This window comes from Bos grunniens, chromosome 5, assembly GCF_055505025.1.
Source record: "Bos grunniens cultivar Pamir isolate PY7600 chromosome 5, Bosgru_T2T1.0, whole genome shotgun sequence".
NCBI classification, from domain to species: domain Eukaryota; kingdom Metazoa; phylum Chordata; class Mammalia; order Artiodactyla; family Bovidae; genus Bos; species Bos grunniens.
Genome location: NC_141169.1, coordinates 13219362 through 13245727, shown reverse-complemented (window position 1 = coordinate 13245727; position 26366 = coordinate 13219362). Strand labels below are relative to the sequence as shown.

At 35.5% G+C, this 26366-nt stretch overlaps 1 protein-coding gene across 11 annotated transcripts in view; it reads right to left on the bottom strand.

The window, feature by feature from the left end:
* Nucleotides 1-26366, bottom strand: part of TMTC2 (transmembrane O-mannosyltransferase targeting cadherins 2) — a 497284-nt gene that overhangs the window by 233806 nt on the left and 237112 nt on the right. For 10 of the 11 annotated variants that reach the window (XM_086398902.1, XM_086398907.1, XM_086398908.1 and 7 more), the window contains one exon: nt 24791-24905. In XM_086398902.1, coding sequence (XP_086255028.1) covers nt 24791-24905 — 115 coding nt within the window. Of the gene's footprint in view, nt 1-1993; nt 22966-24790; nt 24906-26366 lie in introns of those variants that run through there. The other variant, XM_086398911.1, reaches the window with a different exon arrangement.

Sequence of the window (26366 nt, the reverse complement as noted above, 5' to 3'; positions counted from 1 at the left end):
AAAGCTGGCTTAAAACTCAACATTCAAAAAACTAAGATCTTGGCATCTGGTTCCATTACTTGATGGCAAATACATGGGGAATTAGTGGAAACAGTGACAGACTTTATTTTCTTGGGCTCCAAAATCACTGTGGATAGTGACTGCAGCCACAAAATTAAAAGATGCTTGCTCCTTGAAAAAAAAGCTATGACAAACCTAGACAGCATATTAAAAAGCAGAGACACCACTTAGCTGACAAAGATCCATCTAGTCAAAGCTATTTTTTTTTTCCAGTAGTCATGTACACATGTGAGAGTTGGACCATAAAGAACGCTGAGCACAAAAAAACTGATGCTTTCAAACTGTAGTGTTGGTTAAGACTCTTGAGAGTCCCTTGAACTGCAAGGAGATCAAGCCAGTCAATCATAAAAGAAATCAACCCGGAATATTCACTGGAAGGATTGGTGCTGAAGCTGAAACTCAAATACTTTGGCCACTGATGCAAAGAACCAACTCACTGGAAAAGACTCTGACGCTTGCAAAGATTAAGGGCAGAAGAGGACAACAGAGGATGAGATGATTGAATGCCATCACCAATTCAATGGACATGAGTTTAAGCAAACTCCTGGAGACAGCGAAGGACACACAAACACTCCCAAATCTTGCTTGATAAAATAGACATCAGGCAAAAATCTCAAGTGATTATCCCAGCAGTAAATGGAATGAAACTCAAAAGTCCTTTTTAAAAACAGAAGCTGTAAATAAAGTAAGTTACTACAGCTTGAATTAACTGCAGTAATGCCCGTTTTAGAATGATACAAGAGTTTAGAAATCAAGCACCTAATATGCACAAGCCACTAAATATACACAATCAGAATCAGTTGGTACAGTAGCCTTGGTCACGTGACTGAATTCTGTCCAATGAAGTAAAAGCTCAGTGGCCTGAGCACCTCTAGACAAAGTTCTTAAAGAGGAGGGAACATGTTCTGCCTTATCCTTCCTCCATCTTGTTGAGAACAGGTGGAGGCTCTGTTCTGAGGACAGTAGACAGGAAACTGAAGGGAGTCCACAGGACTGCACACCTCTGGACTTCTCTAAACTGAAAATACAATTTTAGCTAGTTTAAGCTAATGTTATTTGGGATTTCTTATCACTAACTTTCTTATCTGTTCTCTACTGATAAAAGAAGCACATGTATTGTTTCATTTATGTTTTCTTTTTTTCTATTTATAAAATATTTAATATCTAGTATAGCTCTTATAGAAAATTTTAAGGAAAACTTATTTTAATTATATTTGAATGAATACAAAGCATGGGTTGTCTGGTTTTGAGTGATAACCAGGTGAAGCAACTGCCAAGTATGAAATATGCAATTAAAATATTCAATTAAACTTAAACAATTCAAGAGCATAACAGGTGCATGAAATAGGAACTCTTAAATTAAATGCCCAGACATCAGAATGGTAAGAGTTATCACTCTTTGCCCAAAAGAGTAATGCATTAGTAGCATTTTTATATAAAAACATTTTAATTAATCCCCTCAATCCCCAAATAACTAAAAAGGGGAAACTCTTAGGAATTATCAAGTGAAACGAAAATAGGTATAATTTTCTTCTCAGAAGATTCAGTGAGATCTAAGTGACTGAATCTGCATTCCATGGGAGATTTCAGAGACAAAGTTATATAATATTCTGGTCTCACATGACATGTCTATGGCTTTCAGGTCACCCTAGGATAACAGACTTTTTATTGAAAACCAAGCAAAATATTTCTCCCTACTTATATTTTTTTTCCTCGAAAAAAAACAAACTTTCCTTCTCTCCTTTTCTTAAACTATTTCAATATAATAGGTAAAAATAATATTTTTACAAAGAGAATTTTGGATAGAAAAGTACCAAGAGAGAAAGGGAATATAAAAAGTTAACTTTTTACTTAAAACATACAATTTCAACTTATTAGAATAATAATATGTGTGCTACAAAAAGCACAAATTAATTGGATATTTATTTTAAACTATTGCTAGGTTATTATAAACGATTACTATATACTATATGTACTCTGAGCAAAATCAAAAGATGTCACTTCTCGAAAAGGTTAAATTCCACTAAACAGGGTAATGAGCATGTCGTTTCCCTGCTCTGTATTTTTATTACATGAAGAAGAATGGAGATGGAGAAGAAGACAACCATGTGACATGAACTAGACAGATGCTCACACATAACTCTATTACATGCCTCCCCAAAGCTGAACTCTGTTTCATTGGATATCACCTCCAAGTGTCACAGAACTGCCAAGCAATCCAGTTTCAGTAAATACAGGTAAGCCTCCTCTCTGGTATCTTTCTTTTGACACAGATCTGTTTATTTGTTCTAAATTTGATTTTATATAAACTTTGCCAACTGAATAAAGTATAATAATGACATCCTATTTCCTAAAGGTGATTATTTTTTATTCTAACCTATCAAATATGGGGCAGTAAGCATCCACAAAAAAATTGTTTTTATTTTTCTAATGTATTACTAAAAACCCCATCAATTAATATTAGGAAAATGAATAAGTTGTAGACTTTACCTTTTTTATTTTGAAATTAAGTTTCTGCCTAGGGTCTATAGAAAGAGAAATATAGCCTCACTATGGTAACATGTCTGAAAAACAGATGAAGACTCAGGTAAATGGAACATTCATTACAAAGATGCTTCTGATTTAAAACTTGGACTGTGAAAGCTAATCAAACATTTACCCATATAAGTCCATTTCTGTTTTGTAACAGGTCCTGAACAAAATGCTTCACAATTACTATCTTGTGTAATTCTCTTAATAAACCTATAAGGGTATAATCCCCATTTTACAAATAAGGAACCTTATTTACAAATAAGGAACCAAATCAGAATTGTTACTCAAATCTACTTAGTTAATTATTGTTGGATATAAGATTTGCAGACTATACTGTATATTAATATATGCATAATTCACTTTATACCTGTCTTCTGAATACATAATTAAGGTTATATTTTCCTCTACCTGTCATACAATAATAATAGGTGTGAATATACTTTCCTAGTTAAAAAAACTACTTAATAGGAAGTGAGAAAGAATTAGGCTGGATGGCTTTATGATAGTGTTTTCCATATTATTTCTTTTCATACTTAAAATCAGCAACTGAAACTATTATTACTCATTTCACTTTAGAGATGTGAAAACATCAGAGAGAAAAGTTAAACAGCTTGCCCATGGTAATATAATTGCAAAGCCTCAAGATGAGACTTAAGTTCAAAACTGCCAGGCTTCAAATCACAGTGTCTTTCCATGACTCCACAGTGGCAGACTGGGAATACATACCTGTTCTTAGTTTAACCATTAATAATTGCCCTCTCTCTCCTGCTCATATACCCAGTGCTTTTAATTTTCTATACCAACAAATTTCTCTTCTCTCTTTCTGTATTTGTACATGCCAATCCCAATATATAAACATCTCAGACTTGCCTCAAAAGTAGATAAACTACAGCCTCCAATACCAAATCAACTTCACCAAGAAGTGCATTGTAACCAATACACTTGTGATAGTTAATTTCATGTGTCAATTTCACTGAATCATAGGGAGCTCATAAATCTGGTTAAACTTTTTTTTTTTTTTAATGTTTATTTCTTTGGCTATGTCAGGTCTTAGCTGTAATATGTGGGATCTAGTTCCCTGACCAGGGATGGAATCCAGGCCTGTTACAATGGGAGTGTTGAGTCTTAGCCACAGGATCACCCGGGAAGTCCCTAAACATTATTTCTGAGTGCATCTGTGAGGATGTCTCAGGAAGATCAGCAATGTATCCAGCAGATGAAGTAAAGCAGATTGCCTTTCCCATTGTGGGTGGGCATTATTTAATCTATTGAAGGTCTGACTAGAACCAAAAAGAGAAGGGGAAGATTTCTTCCTCTCTGCCTGGGCTGGGACAGGGATCTTCCCTGAGCACTCCTGGTGCTCAGGCTAATAGACTCGTACTAGAATTTACACCAGGCTCTCTCAAGGTCATTCAACCACACCACCAACCTTCCTGGGTCTCCATCTTACAGAGGACAAATTGTGGGACTTCAACCCCTATAATCACATGGGTCAAGCCTTACAATATCTCTTTACTATAGTATGTACACAATCAGTTCTGTTTCTCTGGAGACTTTGATCTATGTAACTTATTCTTGGGCTTAATACCCATTCCTCTTAATTCAAATGCTTACCAGTGAGTGTAAGCAATATCTTCCACAAAAGCAGAGCTGTGTACAGTTAGAAATGGGATAAAATAAACAGTTAACAAATTCTTTAGCATTCATTATTATACAATTACATCGAATTTCCAGGGACTTCATTTAATCCTTACAACACCAGGTGATATCAGAACCTCATCTTGCAGATGAAGAATAAGAATTAAGCAATTTGACCAAGCACAAGACCGATAAATGGGCAATTTGAATCCTAATCTGTTTAATGCCCAAACCCCTGCCCTTAGTATTTCACAAATCTGCCTCCATGATGCAAAGGCGAGTGTTCAACTTTTTAAAAATCAAAACTTTTCCCTCTTTTCTACTCCTCTTCTCCCCACAAAAACAAATATCCTTCTTTTCTCTCCTTTTCTCCCACAAAAACCAATACTATTCAAATAGGTCTATTTTCTGGGATCATAGTCAAATCTCTTTCAAATATTCCCACATCCTCTTAAGAGAATTTTGTGATTTAAAACAAGCAAAATTAAGAATTAAAAAACACACCTAACACAAATTAAAAGAGGAAACTACCAAGGATGGAACTTTAACCTATATACAGACTGGCTTTTATTCTCTGCTATTTACAGGGGCTATGCAACATGGATGACTAATTATAATGTCATTTTTTAAAAGAGAGACATTTATCAGCTGGACAGTGGACAATCACTGCTGAGGAACCCCAAGCTGGGATACATGTACACACCAAAGGCTGACCTACTTGGTAAAAGTCGAGGTAATGAAATTTTTGATTTGTTCATTCATTCATTCAAAACAGAGCTTGAAAGGGCCATTACAGAGATTTTAATGACTGGAAGGGAAGAGAGATAATTTAAAAAGCAGTGACAAAGTTGTGTACAGGGTACCCTGATGCCGTCTGATGCACGGTGGAAGTTCATAACGAGGAAACCTAACTCAAACTAGTTTGTTAAGGCACCGGGAAAAAAAATAATGAACATTTGTGAATTCCATAGGAATCAACACACTCAAAAAAAGATATTACCAAAATAGAAAACAATCAGGCCCTGATTCCATCATAGATATGGTTATAATGTGGGATAGAGATGCTCCCACAGGCACACAGAGATTTTGTACAATGTACTCACTTTAAATGTAAATGTTCAACGAAGGGGGTGTTTTCTTTGTCCCTTAACAGCAGGGCTCTAACAAAAGTCTGATGTTGAAGCAATAAATTATGAAAGGGGAAAAGGTATCATGTATCTCACAGACCAGCAGGAATTGGTGTTAGGTCAGCAGCACTTAGAGCAGTAGTTTCTAACTTAGGAATAAGCAAGAGGAGTTCCAAAAATTAAAGTTTTAGCCTATCTCTTTTGGCCTGGAATATATTTTACAACCTAGAAACAATTCACTCAGGGGCTTATCCTGAAGTACTTGAGGAATTAAAACAAAACACCGTTTATAACAATGTTCCTAAAACTAATCTTTAAGGTTTACTTTTGGTGATAAGAAGACATATTCCTTCACTCAACTCAATGGTCAGGAGAGCAAGGATCTGTTTGTGGCAGGAGTCATTGTTTACAGGTTCTAGCAATCGGAGCTACAGGTAAATTAGTGGCTGAAGACAGGGAAAAAGAACTGGTGGGGAAGCATAAGATTTGTTGGAATGATGGAAGGTTGGGGATTGAGGTGTTCACAATGAAGAGAAAATGGGTGAATACTTTCAGTACCACTTGCTTTTTATTCTCTTGTCTTTTCTGTTTATTCCACCCTCATATTTTATAAAGGTACTGGCCCTGCCCAGAGAAACTTCTCATCTTTGAATGTTTCCCATTACTTTTTTTTTAGAGCAGAGTCTAGAAACTGGCCATCTTACTCATCTTTCTTTGATATCAGTTGTTGCTTATAATTACAGTTCCACTCTCTTCTCCAATTCTGAGTACTGAGTACTCATTTTACATCCCAGGTTTGCTTCGACTCCAAATGTGATCTTTGAAGATTCAGAGAACTTCCTGAGAATTTTTACATCAATCAGGCAAAGATACAGGGGATACTCACACACACACAATCATTAAAACAAATAAACCAAAGGCAATCCATAGAATCTAAATGGCATTAAAAACTGGAATACCTTTAGATTTCAGGGTAGCTCAGAAGAATCCCCTAACCTGAAATTTCTATTCTTTAACAAAGTGCTTGCCTGTCATTTTCTGAGTCTGGAGATGAGATGTGGTTACACTGACCAGGCTGGATCTGGGTCTTCCTCTCTAGATGACTGGTGGGTATTTCTTCACTCTATTCTCCGTATTATCAGAACAGCAAGATGGGAACACGCCTCCTTCTTGCCTTTCATCCAACCCCCTATCTAGTCACTTCCACAAATAAGGGTGCCTGGGGAAAGTCAACGTAGGGGCACTGTAATTGAAAGAAATGGAGGAGTAAAGAAAAACGGCATCTTTTGGTACTCATTCTTCTTCTACAGAGGTAAACAGGGATGCAGGAAGAAAGAAAAAGCAGGAGGCAAGGCCCTAAAATAATCCATGACACACCCTTTACACACAGAGACTTTGAGGAAAATGGATGTACCTAAATCATGGACAGCACATACAAATATACATCCAACACATATTTATCAAGCTTGTGCTATGAGCTAACCACTATACCAGGCACTTAGGCTATATATAAACTCTGTCTTCAGGGAGATTACATAAAGCTTACATATACACAATGAACTAACAGTTGTACTTATTTAAATACTGCTATATACAGCTAAATAGGAATTTATAAAGTTCACTAGAAGGTGATAAATGTTAAAAAAAAAAAAGAATTAAGTAAAAGAGAATAGGAGTGTGAGAGCAGTGCAGGGGCTGCAGTTTTTTGTGTTTTTTTTTTAACTTTATAATATTGTATTGGTTTTACCGTTTAAATAGGGCAGCTGGGGAGCCTCATGCAATTCTTTGGAGCAAAGAATTACAAGAAGTGACTGATATGAGATATAATTTAGCCACAGTAATAATTTAGTACACTATTTATATGAATAGCATGCAAGATGAAAATAAGCAGCAGATGACAAGATATTAATTTTTAAAATTCATCATCTTAATATCCAGATGGTCTCCCTCAAAACTTCAATTATACTTTAAGAAACTTCTCCAACATACAAAGCAACTTCTCCCAAAATGAAGGCCAAATTAGTTAAGTTTTGTGTAAGAGAAAAAAATAAAATGGAAGACAAGATTACTGTACTACTGTGTCTAGGAAATAATTCTTAAGTCACAGTAATTGTAAATCTGCAGAGGACTGACTGGAACTACACAAATAACAAATCCACATCTGTTCATTTTTCTACAAGAGTAGAGGAAGATACTTTTTTTTTTTTCCCCATGATGTAAAACCTCCTTCTGAGAAAACTAAAATTAATTTATTTGAAATCCTGCTGCCTATCAGCCAGCACTGCCCACGTGAATATAATTTTAGGAACCACAACAACAAAAATGCTTCTGGCCATTTGAGCAACCTTCAATCAGTTTTAAAGTTAAACCAAACACGAGGCACTAAAAAACAGGATGCAATTATGAATCTCTTAATAAACCTCTTTTATAGGCTTTCTAATATATGTCTTCAAATGCACCTACAGTGCTCTGGATAAATAATGATTATAAAATTAAAGGCCGTTTTAATGAGATTTCAGAAAAATGTCTTTCATCGTTTTCCCAACATGGAAAATAGTTTAACTCTCTCTGCACAGTTAATTTTGAATGAATATTTCTACATGCAAAAAGCGTGACCCACACTGTGCCGTTTTAAAACTATATTCGTAATAGGAAACCTATAATACAAACAAGCAGAGGAAGGATTTAATCTCCTCCTTTCTGTTGCCAGGCTCCTATTTTTAAAAAGATTCTGATTTCTCTCAATTTTACTTTAGGTTGCAATGGGGAGGGCAACATTTAACAACATTTAGCAACATTCTTTGCTTCCAGCAAGCAATCCTAGATAGCAACACCAGGATGTGTAGTATCCATCACTATAATGAAATGAGTGTAAAATAATAAGTGGTTTAATTCAGTCCTATCCAAAAGCACTTGTTAGTACCAAGGAGGTGTCAAGGACTTCACTATGCGCTAGAAACAAAGACATAAATAAATTATATCCCCAGCTCCTAAGGAGTTCCTAGTGTGAATTTCAATTCTTTGGTCATTGTGGCCATGCATTTTGTAGGAAAAAAATTATTCTCCAGGACATCCTGTTGTTTTTTGAAGACAAAATGTTATCCTCTACTACATTCAGAAGTGCATAATACTTCCAGTTTCTAGACCCATGATTAATGTCAATATTTTGCCCCCAAAGGGACACAAAATCCTCATAGAAATACTTCTCTACAGTACATGATCTTTGGCCATTTTCTCCCTTCTTGCTGTCCTATACTTCAACTTCAATGGCATCAAACACCCTAGGTTTCTCTCTTTTTCTTTGAGCACACTTTATGGTTCCACTTTCAATACCAAGCTCCTTTAATATTGATGTTACCCAGGATTCCATCCATGGTCCTTCTTTCCTTTATCCATATATATACACACATTACACATACATACACACACACAAACACACACACACACCCTCCACAATTATTTATAGTTAGTTTCAACTCACACACTTGTATAATTATTCCTAAATCTATATCCTTTACCTCAGAATGCTCTCATGAGTAGTAGAAACACATTCTAGCTGCCTAGTGGATGCCCAACAGTCATCTGAAACTTACACAGTCAATTCTGTACAATTTTCCTCCTAAATGAATTTCTTCGTTTGTCTTTATAGTTTGACTCCTCTTGTCTTTCTCTTTATTATTCTTCCTTTTGCTCCAAGCTGAGCTGTCTTTGCCTTTTCATAATAATACAAGCATCTCTTGTTTAGAAGAGATGTTGCTTTATTAACATATTTTTAAATCCAAACTTCAAGCTACTTGAGGACAGAAACTATACTCTGTCAGTTTATTCTCACCATCCAACATCTATCACTCTGAGGGCTCTAATGTTTGTTGAATGACTGAAACCTTATTTCCAATAAACAAATTGCATATGTGTTCATGCCTATTTGCTGTTGTTGTTCAGTTGCCTAGTGAGAGTTGCTCAGTCGTGTCCGACTGTTTGCGACTCCATGGGCTATACAGTCAGTGGAATTCTCCAGGCCAGAATACTGGAGTGGGTAATCTTTCCATTCTCCAGGGGATCTTCCCAAGCCAGGGGGTCTAACCCAGGTCTCCCACATTGCAAGCGGATTCTTTACCAGTTGAGTCACAAGGGAAGCCCAAGAATACTGGAGTGGGTAGGCTATCCCTTCTCCAGCAGATATTCCTGATCAAGGAATCGAACCAGGGTCCCCTGCATTGCAGGCGGATTCTTTACCAACTGAGCTATCAGGGAAGCCCTTCAGTCATTAAGCCATGTTCAACTCTTTGCAACCGCATGGACGGCGGCACAGCAAGCTTCCCTGTCCTTCACTATCTCCCTGAGTTTGCCATCCAAACATTTCATCCTCTGTCACCCCCTTCTCATGCTCTCAATCTTTCCCAACATCAGAGTCTTTTCCAACGAGTCAGTTCTTCACATCAGGTGACCAAATGGAGCTTCGGCTTCTGCATCAGTAATTCCATTGAATATTCAAGGTTGATTTTCTTTAGGATTGACTGGTTTGATCTCCTTGCTGTCCAAGGGACTCTCAAGCATCTTCTCCAGCATCACAGTTCAAAAGCATCAATTCTTCAGTGCTCAGCCTTCTTTATGGTCCAGCTCTCACATCCGTACATGACCACTGAGAAACTCATAGCTTTGACTAGAAGGACCTTTGTCAGCAAAGTGATGTTTCTGCTCTTTAATACATTGTCTAGGTTTGTGATAGCTTTTCTTCCAAAGACTAAATATCTTTTAATTCCGTGGCCACAGTCACCATCTACAGTGATTTTGGAGCCCAAGAAAATAAAATCTGTCATTGTTTCCACTTTTTCCTTACTTATTTGCCATGAAGTGAAAGGATCAGACACCACCATCTTCATTTTTTGAATGCTGAGTTTTAAGCCAGCTTTTCACTCTCCTCTTTCACTTTCATCAGGAGATTCTTTAGCTCCTCTAGGCTTTCCTGATAGCTCCTCCAAAGCAGGAGACCCCAGTTTGATTCCTGGGTTGGGAAGATCCCCTGGAGTAGGGAAAAGCTACCCACTCCATTATTCTTGGGCTTAGCTGGTAAAGAATCCGCCTGCAATATGGGAGACCTTGGTTTGATCCCTGGGTTGGGACGATCCCCTGGAGAAGGAAAAGGCTACCCACTCCAGCATTCTGGCCTGGAGAATTCCATGGAGTGTATAGTCCATGGTGTGGCAGAGAGTTGGACACAACTAAGCAACTTTCACTTTTCCTTTCTGCCATTGAAGTGGTTCATGTCTATAAACATACTCAAAATATAATCCATATTAATCAAACTTTATAATTGGTCAGTACATCTCATAAAAGTGTGAAAATTAGTGATGTTTGACATAGGTATTACAAGCATTGGGGATTTTAGAGTGGCAAGAAAATAGATTTTACCTTGAAAGCTAAACTGTAAAATCAAGCCACAATGATTCAGAGAAATGGTATTCAAAAATGAACTGTGGGGAAAAAAAAATAAGATGGCTCTGAAGTTAGCAGGTATGAAGTGATAACCTGTTTAACTGTATTAACACAACTGAATTCAATACAAAATTCTGCATGTAAGAAAGGTAGTGTGACTTAGAAAAAAGGTCTGTAAGTGTGATTTACAGAGGTAAATGCCAATAGCACTTATTCCAGCACTTTCCAAGGAAGGAGGAACTTCAGTCAAGAGGTTTCATAGCATCAAGCTGTCCTGGACTAATATCATTATAATTCATCCAATATTCTTTTGCCTGATACTCTTATATACTGAAAGTTTTTAACACTTGGATAGATATGCTTACCAAATAAACTAATGATTCCCATGATGATTTGACTGGACTCTGAGTGAGGCTTTCCTGGTGGCTCAGATGGTAAGGAATCTGCCTGCAATGAGGGAGACCTGTGTTCAATCCCTGGGTCAGGACTATACCCTGGAGAAGGGAATGGCTACCATTACAGTATTCTTGCCTGGAGAATTCCATGGAAAGAGGAGCCTAGGGGGCTACAGTTCATGGTGCCTCAAAGAGTTGGACATGACTGAGCAACTGAGTCTTTCTAGTTCCTGTGACAATACAGTGGGAGAAATCCCACCAAAACACTACTTCTACAGGATAACCCTGTCAAACTTCTGCGTGTTTTTATTACACAAGTAGGTTTCTCTGGGACTGATCACCCCAGGCAACTAAGTATCCCAGGCACCTGACCTGATAGCTTCTTCCTGAAAACCACTTGCAAAAACCCACTAGATACTTTGAAAGCTGTAAAATGAGCTTTCATGTTACCTATAATTTGTACTTTGAATAATCACATATGATGTTTTACACTATAAAACCTGCAATGAAAAATTTTTCATTGTGTGTCTTTTTTAATCGGTCTATATGTATTATAATTTAGCTTCTCCATTAAATTATTTCTGACTTCTTCTTTACCATCCTATAGACATCTAGGTCATCATATATTTATTCTCTTGTGTTAATCTATCTGCCATCTTGACAAGACAGAAGACTTGAACAAATTTCTTGAATGTAGTATACAGCATTCTACATTCTATAGCATATAGTATAGTATTCAAAACTCAAGTGGATAATTTAATGCTAAAATATACTCAAGAATTTACACACACAAATGCATATAAATGGTTGATGAAATCATCGAGCATAGTTAATTTGCCCTAATTTCAAATAATTACTAATTTTCACTTTGAAAATATTTTCAATAAAGGCGACACTGATATCCTTAGTTGATCCACTTTTCCTGTAGGGATGGTTAATGCTATAGGAATTCTACAAATTAGAATTGAAAATTACTGAAAGATATATTTAAACAATGTATTTCTATAAATAAAAATCAATTGTATAGCCACTTACACACCTCAAGTAGGATTTTAAACAGATTATTTCCACTTTAGGAACCATGAAACATCATCACAGTTTTAATAAATCAGAATAGAAGTAAATGCTTTATTATTTACTATTTGAGTTTTTCTGATTAAAAAAGATATCAGAATTTGTTGTGCTGAAACATCCCTTGGCTGGTTATCCAATTATATAACATAATTATTTTCTCTTATTAATTCTAAAAAAAGTTTTTTTTTTCAATATGTTTGTTATAAAGAAAATGTTTTGGGTTTGGTGGGAGAAAGGAAATGAGAAGTCAGATCTTGACATCAGATGATATATTCCAGAATCTTTATCCCACCTCAGTATGTATACAATAACCATGTTACCTGTGAGGTAATTTTACTACTCTTACATTTTCTAGACATGGCTTTTTCATAGGTATACATAATGGAAAAAGTAGTGGAATAAATCAATACGAAGAGTCAAACGGGAACATGACTAGTAACATGAGTTGGAAAAGAAGGGAACTGACTAGATATACTTGGCAAACCTGAGACTGTTTTCTAGCAAACTTGCATTTTGTTAGTTTATTTTCAGTCAGTGAATTCACTAATCAACTTATTTAATAGTTTATTAACTCATTAATTAATCCATATATACATACTTTAAATCATTCATTAGATTCTTAATCACCATGGATTAGTGCACAATTTAAAGCTCATGTGCTTGGCATGGTGCTTGGTACTGGGGATGGAATGCTACCTAAACATCCCCTGGCCTTACAGAGATTGCACTGTAACTAACAAAAGCATGGTATCATATATGTAAATGTGCGTGTGTGCATGCTAAGTTGCTTCGATCATATCCGATTCTTTGCAACCCTATGGGCTGTAGTCCGCTAGGCTCCTCTGTCCACGAGATTCTCCAGGTAAGAATATTTGAATGGACTGCCATTTCCTCCTCCAGGGGATCTTTTTGCATTGGAAGGTGGGTTCTTTACCACTAGCACCACCTAGGAAGCCCAATATGTAAATATGATCCATACTAAAAAGAAACAAGTATTAGTTGCTATGGTAACATCTGGGACCAACTATCCATATTCCAATTCTGGTAATAAGAAAAGTATCAAGAAATCTTCCCAGAGAAGTACACAGGTATGTAAAAGTATGAGGCCAGGCAAAAAGGATGGGGAGTAGGGTATAAAGAGGTCATAAGAGGAGAAAACAGAGAATGCTGCAGGCAAAACAAATAGTATGTGCAAAGGCCTCCCGGCAAATAAGAATGTAACATTTGGGAAAAATCCAAGAAAGAACTTTCAACTAAAACCCAGACATATGATAGAGCAACAACAAAATTTGGAATCAGTTATCTTTAGAAAAAAGTAAAACCTAAATAATCAGAACAACCAGTTTAAACTGTAATGAGTGGGAATAAAATAATATAATTCACATTAGCAGAAATACTTTTTAGAAAAAAATTAGAATAAATCATCAACAAACATGTGAGACTTTCCCAAACACAATTCTTTAAATATGGGAAATTTAAAATTTGAAATAAATACAGAAATTCATTTATCTGGAAGGGATACTTCAAGAGTAGAACAATCTCAGTTTACCTCCCTTGAACATATAGTCACTGGAAAATCAACTAAAAGCACAAATGGACTTCTAATTCAATTTAACAAGGCTGTGATAAGTTCCTATTAAATAAAAAAAAACACAGGAATAATCAAGAAGTGCTTGAAGATAAGTAACAAGAATGGGAGACTTACCTTTTAAAATATAAAATATACCAGAAATTATATTAAATAAAACAATCTGTTCTTGGTGTAGGTTATCAAAAGACCAAAATAAAGCCCATAATAACCTTTTGTTTACATATAATTTAGCCTATGTGAGAAGCAGTTAATAAATTATTATGGGGACATTATGTTTCATTTTGGGGGGGGGAAATCACCTTAATACAAAACATATATTCAGGGTAGACTAAGTAGCTGAAGAAACAAATAATTCTAAAAACATTTAAAAATGGACAATAACTTTTAAAAATATTAGCCTATGACTGGTCTTCATAGAGACAAAATGCAGAGGCTTTAAAGGAAAGGATCTATGGATTTTATTTATATATATATATATATAGAGAGAGAGAGAGAGAGAGAGAGACTCAAGTTATGTACAATAGATTATCATAAGAAAATTAAAAATATAAGCAAAAACTAGGAGAAAATATCTGCAGAACAAACATTTGTGTTATACATATAAGTGCAACGGAGGGGCCTATTTTTACCTTAAATCTTATAAATCAACAAGAAAAACATCTCAGTAAAGAATTAGATAAATGAAAAAAAAAAAAAAAGAATTAGGTAAATGGCTGAGAATTAGGTATGCCTGAGTCCCTTCGCTATTCACCTTAAACTACCACATTTTTAATCAGCTATACTCCAATACAAAACATTTTTGATGTTAAAAAAAAGAACCAGGTAAGAAACCTGAATAATTAATTTCCAGAAAAATTACTAACAGCTAATAAACAATACAAACTCCACTGGTAATTAGGGAAATGAAGAATTAAGCAACACAGTCTTGAAACCATCGTACTGGACATCTATTAATGCTGTCTATGTAACAGACCCAATTGAAACAATATAATCAGAGGCAGTAATGAAAATTATGACACATCTGTACATATACTCAGGAGTAAAAAGTCACTGGTTATGCACATATGCAGGGGAAAAGTTAAAATTATGCTTGTATAATTACATGTTATAACTACATATAGAAAAAAGTAAAAAGATATGTACTAGAGAAGGAGATAAGATGTGTAAGGAATGCAATAATAACTTTTATATTTTACTCATATTTTTCAGTAGTGTTTTAATGTTCTGCAACATACTGTATTCAAGTACAAATGAAGTGGTAAAATAATCAATTAAAACAAAATCAAAGTATATACTAAGTGTTAGGTTTTGTTCTTCCCATGTGAAGTAGGCAAGTACCTGCAAGCTGTTTCACCTTCTTCCAGGAATCACTAAAGAGCCTGACGAGTCATGTACCCAGAGCTCTGATGACTCCAAGCCACTGGAATATGACCAAAGTCTCTCAGTCCCATTCATCTGATATTAAATATGGCAAGCACTTCCTGGCATTCCTGTTTGATAGCCTCTCCTGAATTCTGTTTTGCGAGACCTGTCGACCTCCCTGGTATTCTCTGCGCACCTCCCTCCATTCCTTACATGCACATATATATGGAAATTGGCAGGAAACCTTGCCCTGAACTCTAGCCATTTGGCCAAGTGTTATGCCCGCCTCATTTCTACAGATCTCACTTTCATAGGATTCTCACGCCTTATTTTCAATGAGGATTCAAGGGATGACTCAACCCCATTATCAGGTAGTCTTACCAGCACAGCTCAGCTGGTAAAGAACTGGCCTGCAATGCAGGAGTCCCTGGTTCAATTCCTGGCTCAGGAAGGTCCCTGGAGAAGGGATAGGCTACCCACTCCAGTGCCTTGGGCTTCCCTAGTCAATCAGCTGTTAAAGAATCCACCTGCAATGTGGGAGACCTGGGTTCAATCCCTGGATTGGGAAGATCCCCTGGAGAAGGGAACGGCTACCCACTCCATATTCTGGCCTGAATAATCCCATGGACTGTATAATCCGTGAGGTTGCAAAGAGACATGACTGAGCAACTTTCACTTTTTCACTTTAATTCCCCCCTCATTTCTACAGATCTCACTTTCATAGCCTTCTCACACCTTATTTTCAATGAGGATTCAAGGAATGGCTCAACCCCATTATCAGGTAGTCTCACCACTTTCATTTTGTAATCTCTTATCTTTCTAACCTCTCAAGGGTCCTCAAAACCTGACCCTGAACAAACAAACAAATCTCTCATTAGAACTGTACCTATGGTGACAACTCTGCACCCCACATTTCCCTCATTGCTCTATCCTCCTAAATTAATTCCTCTGAAGACAGAGCTCTTGGCATCATGAGATATATAAATGTGTTCTATGTAAATTTTTAGATTTGTTAAGGAGTCTTTCCCTTAACCCCTCTCTCCCATTAAAAACTCATGTGCTTGGCATTGTGCTTGACACTGGGGACAGAATCTGTCACACTGCCTCAAAATAAAGCTCCCAACAGGCAGCTATCATGGATTGAATTATCTCTCTCCTAAAAAAGATGTGTTGAAGTTGTAACTTTCAATACCTTATTTGGAAAAAGGGTCACTGCAGATGTGATGTGATAACAAGAGTGAGCCCCTAATCTGACTGGTATCCTTATAAGTGGATGCAAAGGCAAAGTCACACAGGTAGATCATCATGTGATGACAAAGGCAGAGATTGGAGTCATGCAGCTGTGAGCCAGGGAACTCCAAAGAATCCCAGCAAACCACAGGAAAGAGGGAAGGAAGGATTCCCCTAATGGTTTCAGAGGGACCATGCCCCGTGGACAGCTTCACTTTGTACTGCTAACCTCTAGAACTGGGCCACAATACATTTCTATTATTTTAAACCACTTAATTTGCAGTACTTCATTGTGGCAGCCCTGGGAAACTAATACAGGAATCAACCCTAACATAAATGTATTTGTTTCTGAAACTTTAAGAAAATACAACTCTAGACACCTTATTCAAGAAGGCTCTTGTTGTCCAGAATTGTTCAGTGACAATGATCAAAACAATCATTCAAAGAACCACAAATGCAGCTATCTAATATCCATTGCTAACCTTATCACTTCTAGTAATAAATGTAACCTCTGCTCTGATAAGAATTTCATAAATCATTTGTAAAATCAACAAACACAGTTAGAACTTCTGTAGATATGGAGAGATGTAATGACCAATAAGAAACTGCCACTACCTCAAGAAGCTGAATTTGAATCGTAATGACCATTGCATTTCAATATAAAATATGGTATTTCTATAACTTCAGACAGATACTCATTATGTTGCAGAAGTATTTATTTGTTCCTAGTTTATGTCTTGTTCACTGAGGCAGATGTTGATCAAAACCTTTCCTAGCACTTCTAGAGATGATCATAATTTTTTGCTTCTTCTGACTTTTTAAAGAGCATAGCAATTGAATTGTGGTATTGAATACTCCACCATAAATTGTAGAATAAATCCCATTTGAAAGTGGTGTAGTAATCTTTAATATGCTACTGCATCTATTATATTAATTTTAGGGTATGTTTACATGTATATTGTACTGATGTGCTCAGTCATGGCTGACTCTTTGCAACCCCAAGGACTATAGCCCACCAGGCTCCTCTGTCCACAGAATTTTCCAGGCCAGAATACTGGAGTAGGTTGCCATTTACATGTATATTCATAAGTCTAAGTGGCCTGTTATGACTCTGTTATTTGTTCTTGCTTGTTTGCTTCTTGTTTTTGAGTTTCATTGTCATTATTCTCTTCTGTTTTTTGGTTTTCAATTACATCAGACTTTTTACTATCCATTTTATCTAGCTTCACAAAAATAACTGAGAAGTATAACTAGTGCAACAAATACTATTTGATTAAAGATTTGATAGAACTTATTCATGAAATGCCTTAACTTGATTCCTTGGGGGAGAAAATTCTTCAATGTGGTTTTCAAATTTTTCCAAGGTTTTGATTCAGATTGTCTACTTCTTCTTGAGCTAATGTTAAACATTTATATTTTCCCAGAACAGTATCCATATTACTAAGATGTTAATAAATATAACTAACATTGTTATTTTTTAGTTGTATAATTAAATTACTATTTTGTGACCAGTTTAGTACATATTGGTAAATGTGGTCAAATTATTATTATTTTTTTAATTATGAAAGTATGATAATACATTTACAGGAGACTTGGAAAATACAAAGCAAAGTTACATATAGTTCCACTATATATTAAAATTATTTTTTATTTAGGTAAATTGAGATTTTTAGTTGGAGTTTCAGTATCAAACTCTCAAAAAAAAATTTTTTTTTCAAACTCTCAAAAATTAATAGAATGAGTAGACAGGAAATTAGAAAGATATAGTAGACCTGAAAAGCAGTATGAACAATGTGGTTCCATAATCAAATTATGTTTCCATAATCAAATCTCAACAACTTTCTGAGGGAAAATTTGGAAAGAAATGTATGGATGAAACCTACCTAATGTTTTAGTATTCACGTTCAATTTATTTTCAGGGAGGCCATATTTTTGGGAAAAAAATACTGATATGTTGGCCAGATTCACTGTTGAATGAGTTATAAGTGTGTGAAAGGGGTAAGAATAAGAGAGAAACTTTCTGTACAAATAAATTAGATTTAACCTCAAAAAAAAAAAAAAATAAGCTTCCATATATCTGAATACAGGCCCATTCTCATTCTCAATATTGTATATTTGAGATTTTGTATTTTGTACATGATCTTTGCCATAAATTGTTGATCCTTTAATAGAATAAGCTCTTATATTTATTCATTACTTCCCATTTTTTCTCCATATTCTACTTTATTAGAATTTTCTATTTTTAGTTCTCTTAAATTTATTAGTTTATTGTATTACTCCTTTCCTAGCTTTTAGGATTAGATGATTACTTACATTTTTGTAGAACCAAAATGACAGCTAATTTATGGTGGCAAAATCTCTATTATCCACGGAAATAATCCCCTCTGTTATGCAAGATAATCAAGAATTGATTAAACCGCATTAAATTTATTATCTGCATTCTGAAATCTGGTGCCTAATGAAATATTCAGTGTTCTATTGAATTCCCTGTTTAGGTAGCAATTGGAACAGAATGACTGGGATAAATCTATAACAATGAAAGAACACTGAGTATTTTTCAGATGAGAAATCAATTATATTTCTGATGGCAGTGGGCAGTGTAGTTAAAAGGTTGAAAGTCGGCTGTGCATTTGTAAGATCTGACAGTGTAAATCACTGAGCAATGGTCCATCCGACTTATCCCTGAAAATTTATTACACCTGAAAAGATAAATGAATATCATACGGCAGATCTGTTAAACGGGCCTTAAAACAACTTGTGGGAACTACTGAATTTTACTAAATTTGACAATATGAATAAAACACTAAATACAGGCTATGCAATAAATGTAACACATCTATTGAGATTAACAGTAGAATTGTTAGGAAGTAGGCAAAATGGTTAAGGGCGTCAAAAGGTGCAAATTTGAGTAATAAGATAAGTAAGTCCTGGAGATACAATGAACACATGGCAAAGTGACTAGTTAATAACATTATATCATATATTTAAAAGTTGCTAAGAGAGAGATGTTAAATAAAAGTTCTCATCACAAGACAAAAAATTTGTAACAGTGTATGGTGACAGATGTTAACTCAATTTCCTATAGTAGTCATTTTGCAATATAAATAAATATTGAATCATTGTACATCTGAAACTAATAAAATCTTACATGTCAATTATACCTGAACACAAAAAGGTACTACTAAGTACTGTTTTAAATTTCACATTATATGACTATAGTCTGTAACATGGATTGAAGTGATAACAAAATGTGATAATGTTTAGGCAATTAAAAAGTTTCTATAGTACTTTCTCAAAGGCAACTTAGCTCAGATGTACAAACCCATGATGTTTTTAACAAAATAGTATAGCCCGAGTTTAGTAAACTAAGGAACTATCATAAAAAAATTTAACTTATTTTTTGTTAGATGTAATTCCAAGTATTTTATTTCTACATGAAAGGTGTTTTGAACTATTTTCCTGAATTTGAAAGTTGTATACTGAAATTTTTCTTCCCTCAAAATCTTGGTTTATTTCTGCCAGCTAGGGCAGAATACTATTGTTGCAGCCTTGTAGAGTCAGAATATCTTAAGTTCAAATATTGCCCCCTCTACCGTGTGTGTGATCTTACACAAATTATCTGAGTTTCATTTTCTTTTTTGTGCAGACATCAAGTGAAGATAAAATGTAATAACATATATAAGCAACTAACAAGAGTAGTTAGGACATAAATATAATTCAAGTAACTATTGTCAAAGAAAAAATTTTAAATTATCCTATCATGAGAGTTGCACTATAAAGAAAATGGAATACTGAAGAATTGATGGTTTTGAACTGTGGTGTTAGAGAAAACTCTTGAGAGTTCCTTGGACTGCAAGGAGATCCTACCAGTCCATCCTAAAGGAAATCAGTCCTGAATATTCATTGGAAGGATTGATGATGAAGCTGAAACTCCAATACTTTGGCCACGTGATGCAAAGAACTGACTTATTGGAAAAGACCCTGATGCTAGGCAAGACTGAAGGCGGGAGGAGAAAGGGATGACAGAGGATGAGATGGTTGTATGGCATCACTGACTCAATGGACATGAGTTTGAGTAAGCTCCAGGAGTTGGTGATGGACAGGGAGGCCTGGTATGCTGCAGTCCATAGGGGCTGCAAAGAGTCAGAGATGACTGAGTGACTGAACTGAACTGACTGAACTGAAAGCTATACATATGCAATGCTTGGATATAACTTGGTATTAATTAATCTTGTATAAAAGAAGTCCTCAAAGTTTTAACATCTTTTAATGCAATGCTTCCTAAACTTTAGATATAACCACTTATCATTTATACTATTTCTTCATAGTTTTCCAAATCATTTTTTTTTTCTCTCTTTTCTCTCCTAGAACAGTATTTGGTTGTGCTAGTTATATTTTTAAAATATAAACATAAAAATAAAACTATAGGAATTAATTTAAAGACTATCTCTGGCTTCTTAGAATATCCTGAGTCTGGTCAGTGGTGGCATATCTGTCTTTAGGAATTATTGTTTTGAAGTTACAAAATGAAGTATGTTTCCAAGTTATATTCCAAATAAAAATTTCCAGCAATATGATTTTTTCTACAATTTACAAAGCAGATAGATTTATGAACATTGAATATGTTTTTTAAAAAACTTAGGTTACTTATTTAAAGGAAAGTAGAAGACCTAATAGTAGCTTATGATTCTCAACAGCCTTTATGGCTCGGTGATAGAGAATCTCAGTGGTAGAGAATCTGCCTTGCAAGGCAAGAGACACAAGTTTGACTCCTCGTCTGGGAGGATCCCACATATCTCAGAGCAACTAAGACTGTGCAGCACAACTACTGAGCCTGTGCTTTAGAGTCCAGAAGCCGCAGCTACTGAAGCCTGTGAGACCTAGAGCCCATGCTCCCCAACGAGACGAGCCCCTACGAGAAGTCCTCGCACTGCAACCGGAGAGCAGCCCTCACTCGCTTCAACTAGAGAAAAGCCTGTGCAGCAATGAAAACCCAGCACAAATATAAATAAATAATACTATAAAATCCATTGATAAATAAGAGCATTTCATGTTAACTACTATAACAGCTTCATTAGTTTCAGATTTTGGTCATAAAGCATCTTTAAGAGACTTAACTGATAATATGAAATGTGATTAACAACTGCTGCTACCACAAAGGAATGTTATTGGGCTAAAGTGAGCAAAGTAAACTCCTTTACATTCAGGATTTGCAATAGAACAAGAATTATGTCTGTATATTAGAGAAAGTTATGTGATATAGCATATATATCTCAAAAAATGTTTTTTTATTTGTCAAATAGTCCTTAAATTGTCCATGAGAAAACCTTAACTACATAAAAAAACAGAAAAAAAAAAAAGATTGCTCCTAGGTATACATGATGCCAAGCATATTTATGATATTATGGGTTGCAAAATATCTATCGATGTATTTTATTACTATTTAATTAAAAATCATTGAAGGATTCACCTATTTTGAAACATAATTATGTAGCAGAATTCTGTGAACCACATGGGTTATGTAACACAATATATCAAAAATCATTGCCACGTTTTCTTGTGGAATTGCCTGTTCATTTGAGGTAACAGTTAAGTGTTGTTAAAGAAACTTGTCATATTAGAAATATTACTTTGACACTATTTATGCCATATCCCATTTCCTACAAATGGTGAGGTGGGGGAACCCAATCTTGTTAACAACCACTCCTCCAGCAGGAATTTTCATTAGGGTTCAGGGAGGTTTATCTATTTGTTTTCACAGTTTATATATGTATCCACAGAGTGAGCTATAAAATGCAGTTCTTAAATTATATCTAAAGTATATTCATCTAATTGAGTAAATTTTCTTTTTCTTTCAACCCTTGCTCAACAAACATCACCAAAAGATAGTTAACTTTTTAACCAATGGCTGCAGATGAGAAAAACAAGTTCAGAGACGAGATGCCAGTTGTTCAGCTTTTCCCCCCGAAAATGCATAGAAATAGGCACAAGAAGCAAAGTGGCCATATGTGACCCAAATTGCAAGGCAAAAGGTCCCTCTGACAATATTATTTTCAGAGGCAAAAGTAAATAAACATTTGTATAAATTTATTAAACAGATAAGGTTTTTTTATTAAATAATAAAGTATGAAATTATGAATTTATTATTTATTATGAATAATAAACTATGAAATTAAAAGACGCTTACTCCTTGGAAGGAAAGTTATGACCAACCTAGACAGCATATTAAAAAGCAGAGACATTACTTTGTCAACAAAGGTCCGTTTAGTCAAGGCTATGGTTTTTCCAGTAGTCATGTATGGATGTGGGAGTTGGACTATAAAGACAGCTGAACACTGAAGAATTGATGCTTTTGAACTGTGGTGTTGGAGACTTGTGAGAGTCACTTGGACTATAAGGAGATCCAACCAGTCCGTCCTAAAGGAAATCAATCCTGGGTGTTCATTGGAAGGACTGATGTTGAAGCTGAAACTCCAATGTTTTGGCCACCAGAGCTGACTCATTTGAAAAGATCCTGATGCTGGGAAAGATTGAGGGCAGGAGAAGGGAATGACAGAGGATAAGATGGTTGGACGGCATCACCTACTCAATGGACATGAGTTTGGGTAAACTCTGGGAGTTGGTGATGGATAGGAAGGCCTGGCATACTGCAATTCATGGGGTTGCAAAGAATCGGACACGACTGAGCAACTGAACTGAAACTATGAATAATATGGTATCGTCATATTATTTAGATGAAGAAGACATGGGGGGAGCTTTGCTAGAGAATCTAGATACATCCATTCACGAAAAGAAAAAGATGCAATCTCAAATTATTTCAGGGAAATGATGGTTTTATACACACACACAGACACACATATATATTATGTATATGATGAAGTATAAAACAGCAGAGATCTTGTAAATATCAGGGGCTGTATAAACTGGAGAGGGAGTGGTCCACTTGAAGGCACAATTTAAAAAGAGAAAATTGAACTCTGCAGGTCAACACAAAACACACATTGATCTAATTTAGACTTCAGGCCAAAAGACTAAGACCCCAGATTTAAAGTCTAGGAGGTAAATATACAAACAGGAAGTTAAACAGAGCTCATCTTGTCTGCTTTCCCTTAAAATATCTTGATTTTGGTTTGTTTTTTTTTCTTCCTGAATTAAAAAAAATATATATATGTGCTTGAGATTTAGCCATATTAAAAAATGAAGTTGGAAAATTAATTTAATACTATGGATATTGCATTGCAGTCATTAAACACAAGCAGTAGACATCTTATGATGCCTGTTCCTTTTCTACAGGGAACTGGTCCTCCGCCCTTCTCCCTTCTACTCCAATCCTGGAGCCACTGTCAGTGGGGGTCTGTTTCAAGAATGCAGGACCCTTTTCAGGATTAATAGACACACCAAGACAACTCCTTCAGAGCCTAAGAACACTCTATATGCATAGAGGTGTAGGAGTCATCTCATTAACATAGACAGAGTACCAGAAAAAGCAGTAAACCCTGAGGAAACCAAAAATGCAAAATAGAGACAAATACTCAAAACATAATAAAGTATCTGGATCTATTTATGCCTTCATCTAGTCAACCCCAGGAAATTTTCAATTATGGGGGCTAATAAATTCTCTTTTGTGTTTAAGCAAGTTTAGGCTAAGGTTCTATTACTTATAAACAAAAAAGTATCCAATACAAGAGACAGAAAAGGATTTCAGTTTAACTTGCATTTATCCACTCACATCTAACTGCACCCCCTGGACTTTCCATTCAAAGAACAGAAGAGCATTTTCCCCCAGTGATTTTTCTAACCTAACATACACAGGCATTCCAAATTATCCCATTATTCCAACCTAATCATCTCTACCTTTGAAGGACAGGGTGGAAAAAGAAAAATATTATCTTATTAACTTCCCAATTTCAGTACATACTTTCCATACATACTTTGACACCAGTGATTCTTTAACAGAGAATAAAATATACCATTAAAAAATCAAGATATCAATTATATAGAGCAGCATGCATAGCAGTCTTATTTTATGAACCCAAGTACTAAGGTACAAACTTAAAAAAAAAAAAAACAAAACTAAAAGCTGTTAAACCAATTTTTGTATGTTATATGGCATACTACTTCAAAAATTTCAGCCATATTATGTGAATACACATGAATATCAATGATGTGACCCAAAACAAAGAGTTGTACTACAAATACCATCCATTTGCTAGCGTCAGAAGCATGATTCATGAAAAGACTTTCAGAATATTAGCTATCATCATATCCATTTCCAGCAGTGAAAACAATAGCCTTGCTCATCATGTTTCAAAGACACCAAACCAGGAAAAGCAATGCATACTCACAAATTATAAAGCATGTCAGCCATGTTGCTTCGGTAATACAAAGCATTTCTATAGGCGCTTTCAGCTTCAGAAATTTTGCTCTGACTCTTGAGAACATTTCCAAGGTTACCCCACGCTGCCAAAAAAAGAAAGAAGTATTCAGACTAGTGTCATTCTGATTATATATGATATACTATCAGGCCGTCAGGAAGTACCACAAGGAGAGAAAAAAAGCCTCATAAAACATCTTTAAGAAAGAAAATTTATTTCCTTTAAACTCAAACTGAGGGATTACATGTGAAAGCCTAAAGGATGATGATTATGTCTCAAAGTTAATATATACACATACAATTCATCATAAGGCCAAGAACGATGTTACCTTAAGATCTCCTACAAAGATGTGAAGCTCCTTCAAATTTCAGTAGAGTTCTTCACGAACTGAAATTGTTGTATACCTACTAAACCAGAAACTGTAAGAAATGATCTTAAAATAAACAAAGGTTTCATTCAAAAACAAAAACACTGATAAATAACAGAAGAATTGGGAATCAAAAAGAAGATAACTAAGATCAAAGATATAAAGAGGCTTAATGGCACCCCACTCCAGTACTTTTGCCTAGAAAATCCCAGGGACGGAGGAGCCTGGTAGGCTAAAGTCCATGGGTCGCTAGGAGTAGGACACGACTGGGCGACTTCACTTTCACTTTTCACTTTCATGCAATGGAGAAGGAAATGGCAACCCACTCCAGTGTTCTTGCCTGGAGAATCCCAGGGACAGAGGAGCCTAGTGGGCTGCTGTCTATGGGGTCACACAGAGTCGGACAGGACTAAAGTGATGCAGCAGCAATAGTCATCAGAATATATCAGCAAAACATTATGCTCCTTAAAAGAGTTAAGTATATATGGTTTACTCAGGTATAATGTTTTTATATCTTTCCTGCTAATAAATTCACAAGTGGGAAAATCAGTAAGTTTGTGTCTTCACACATAATCACACTTAAAAATGTACATTTTTACTATACCCTTTATTTTTCACTCTAAACAATCATGATTTCTCAATATTATAAGATACCCCATCACCAGCTGCCCACAAAGCAAGGCGCTCAAGCAGACCTATTCTTCAAACTTGGATGCTTCTCTTGTCCTTTTTCTTTCCCACAAGGAGATGGGTTGCTGGGCCCTTAAACCAGAGTCCCTCCCAACTAGAAGATGAGGATGAGAAGGCTCATGTGTGTCCAGATCTATTCATCTGGAGAATTACTAGTTCTATATGGAGAATGAAAGGGTTTGAGATACCAATTTTTAATGCATAAAAACGTATAGAATCTTTCGATCCCAAATTTGCTTGTGTGCCCTGTAATTTAACACACTGTGCCTTCATTTACTAATCTGCAACATGGGAGAAAATAATATCTCCTGGGTTTTTTGACAAGGACTAAATGAGTTAGTATATGGAATGTGTTTAAGATAGTGCCAGCCATGTGGCAAACACTCAATAAATGTTTGCTATTATCATTAATATCATTGTAATGAATGCTCTTCACAATTTACAGTGTCAAGCGTTGCTTACAAAAACAGGATCAAATATAATGCACTT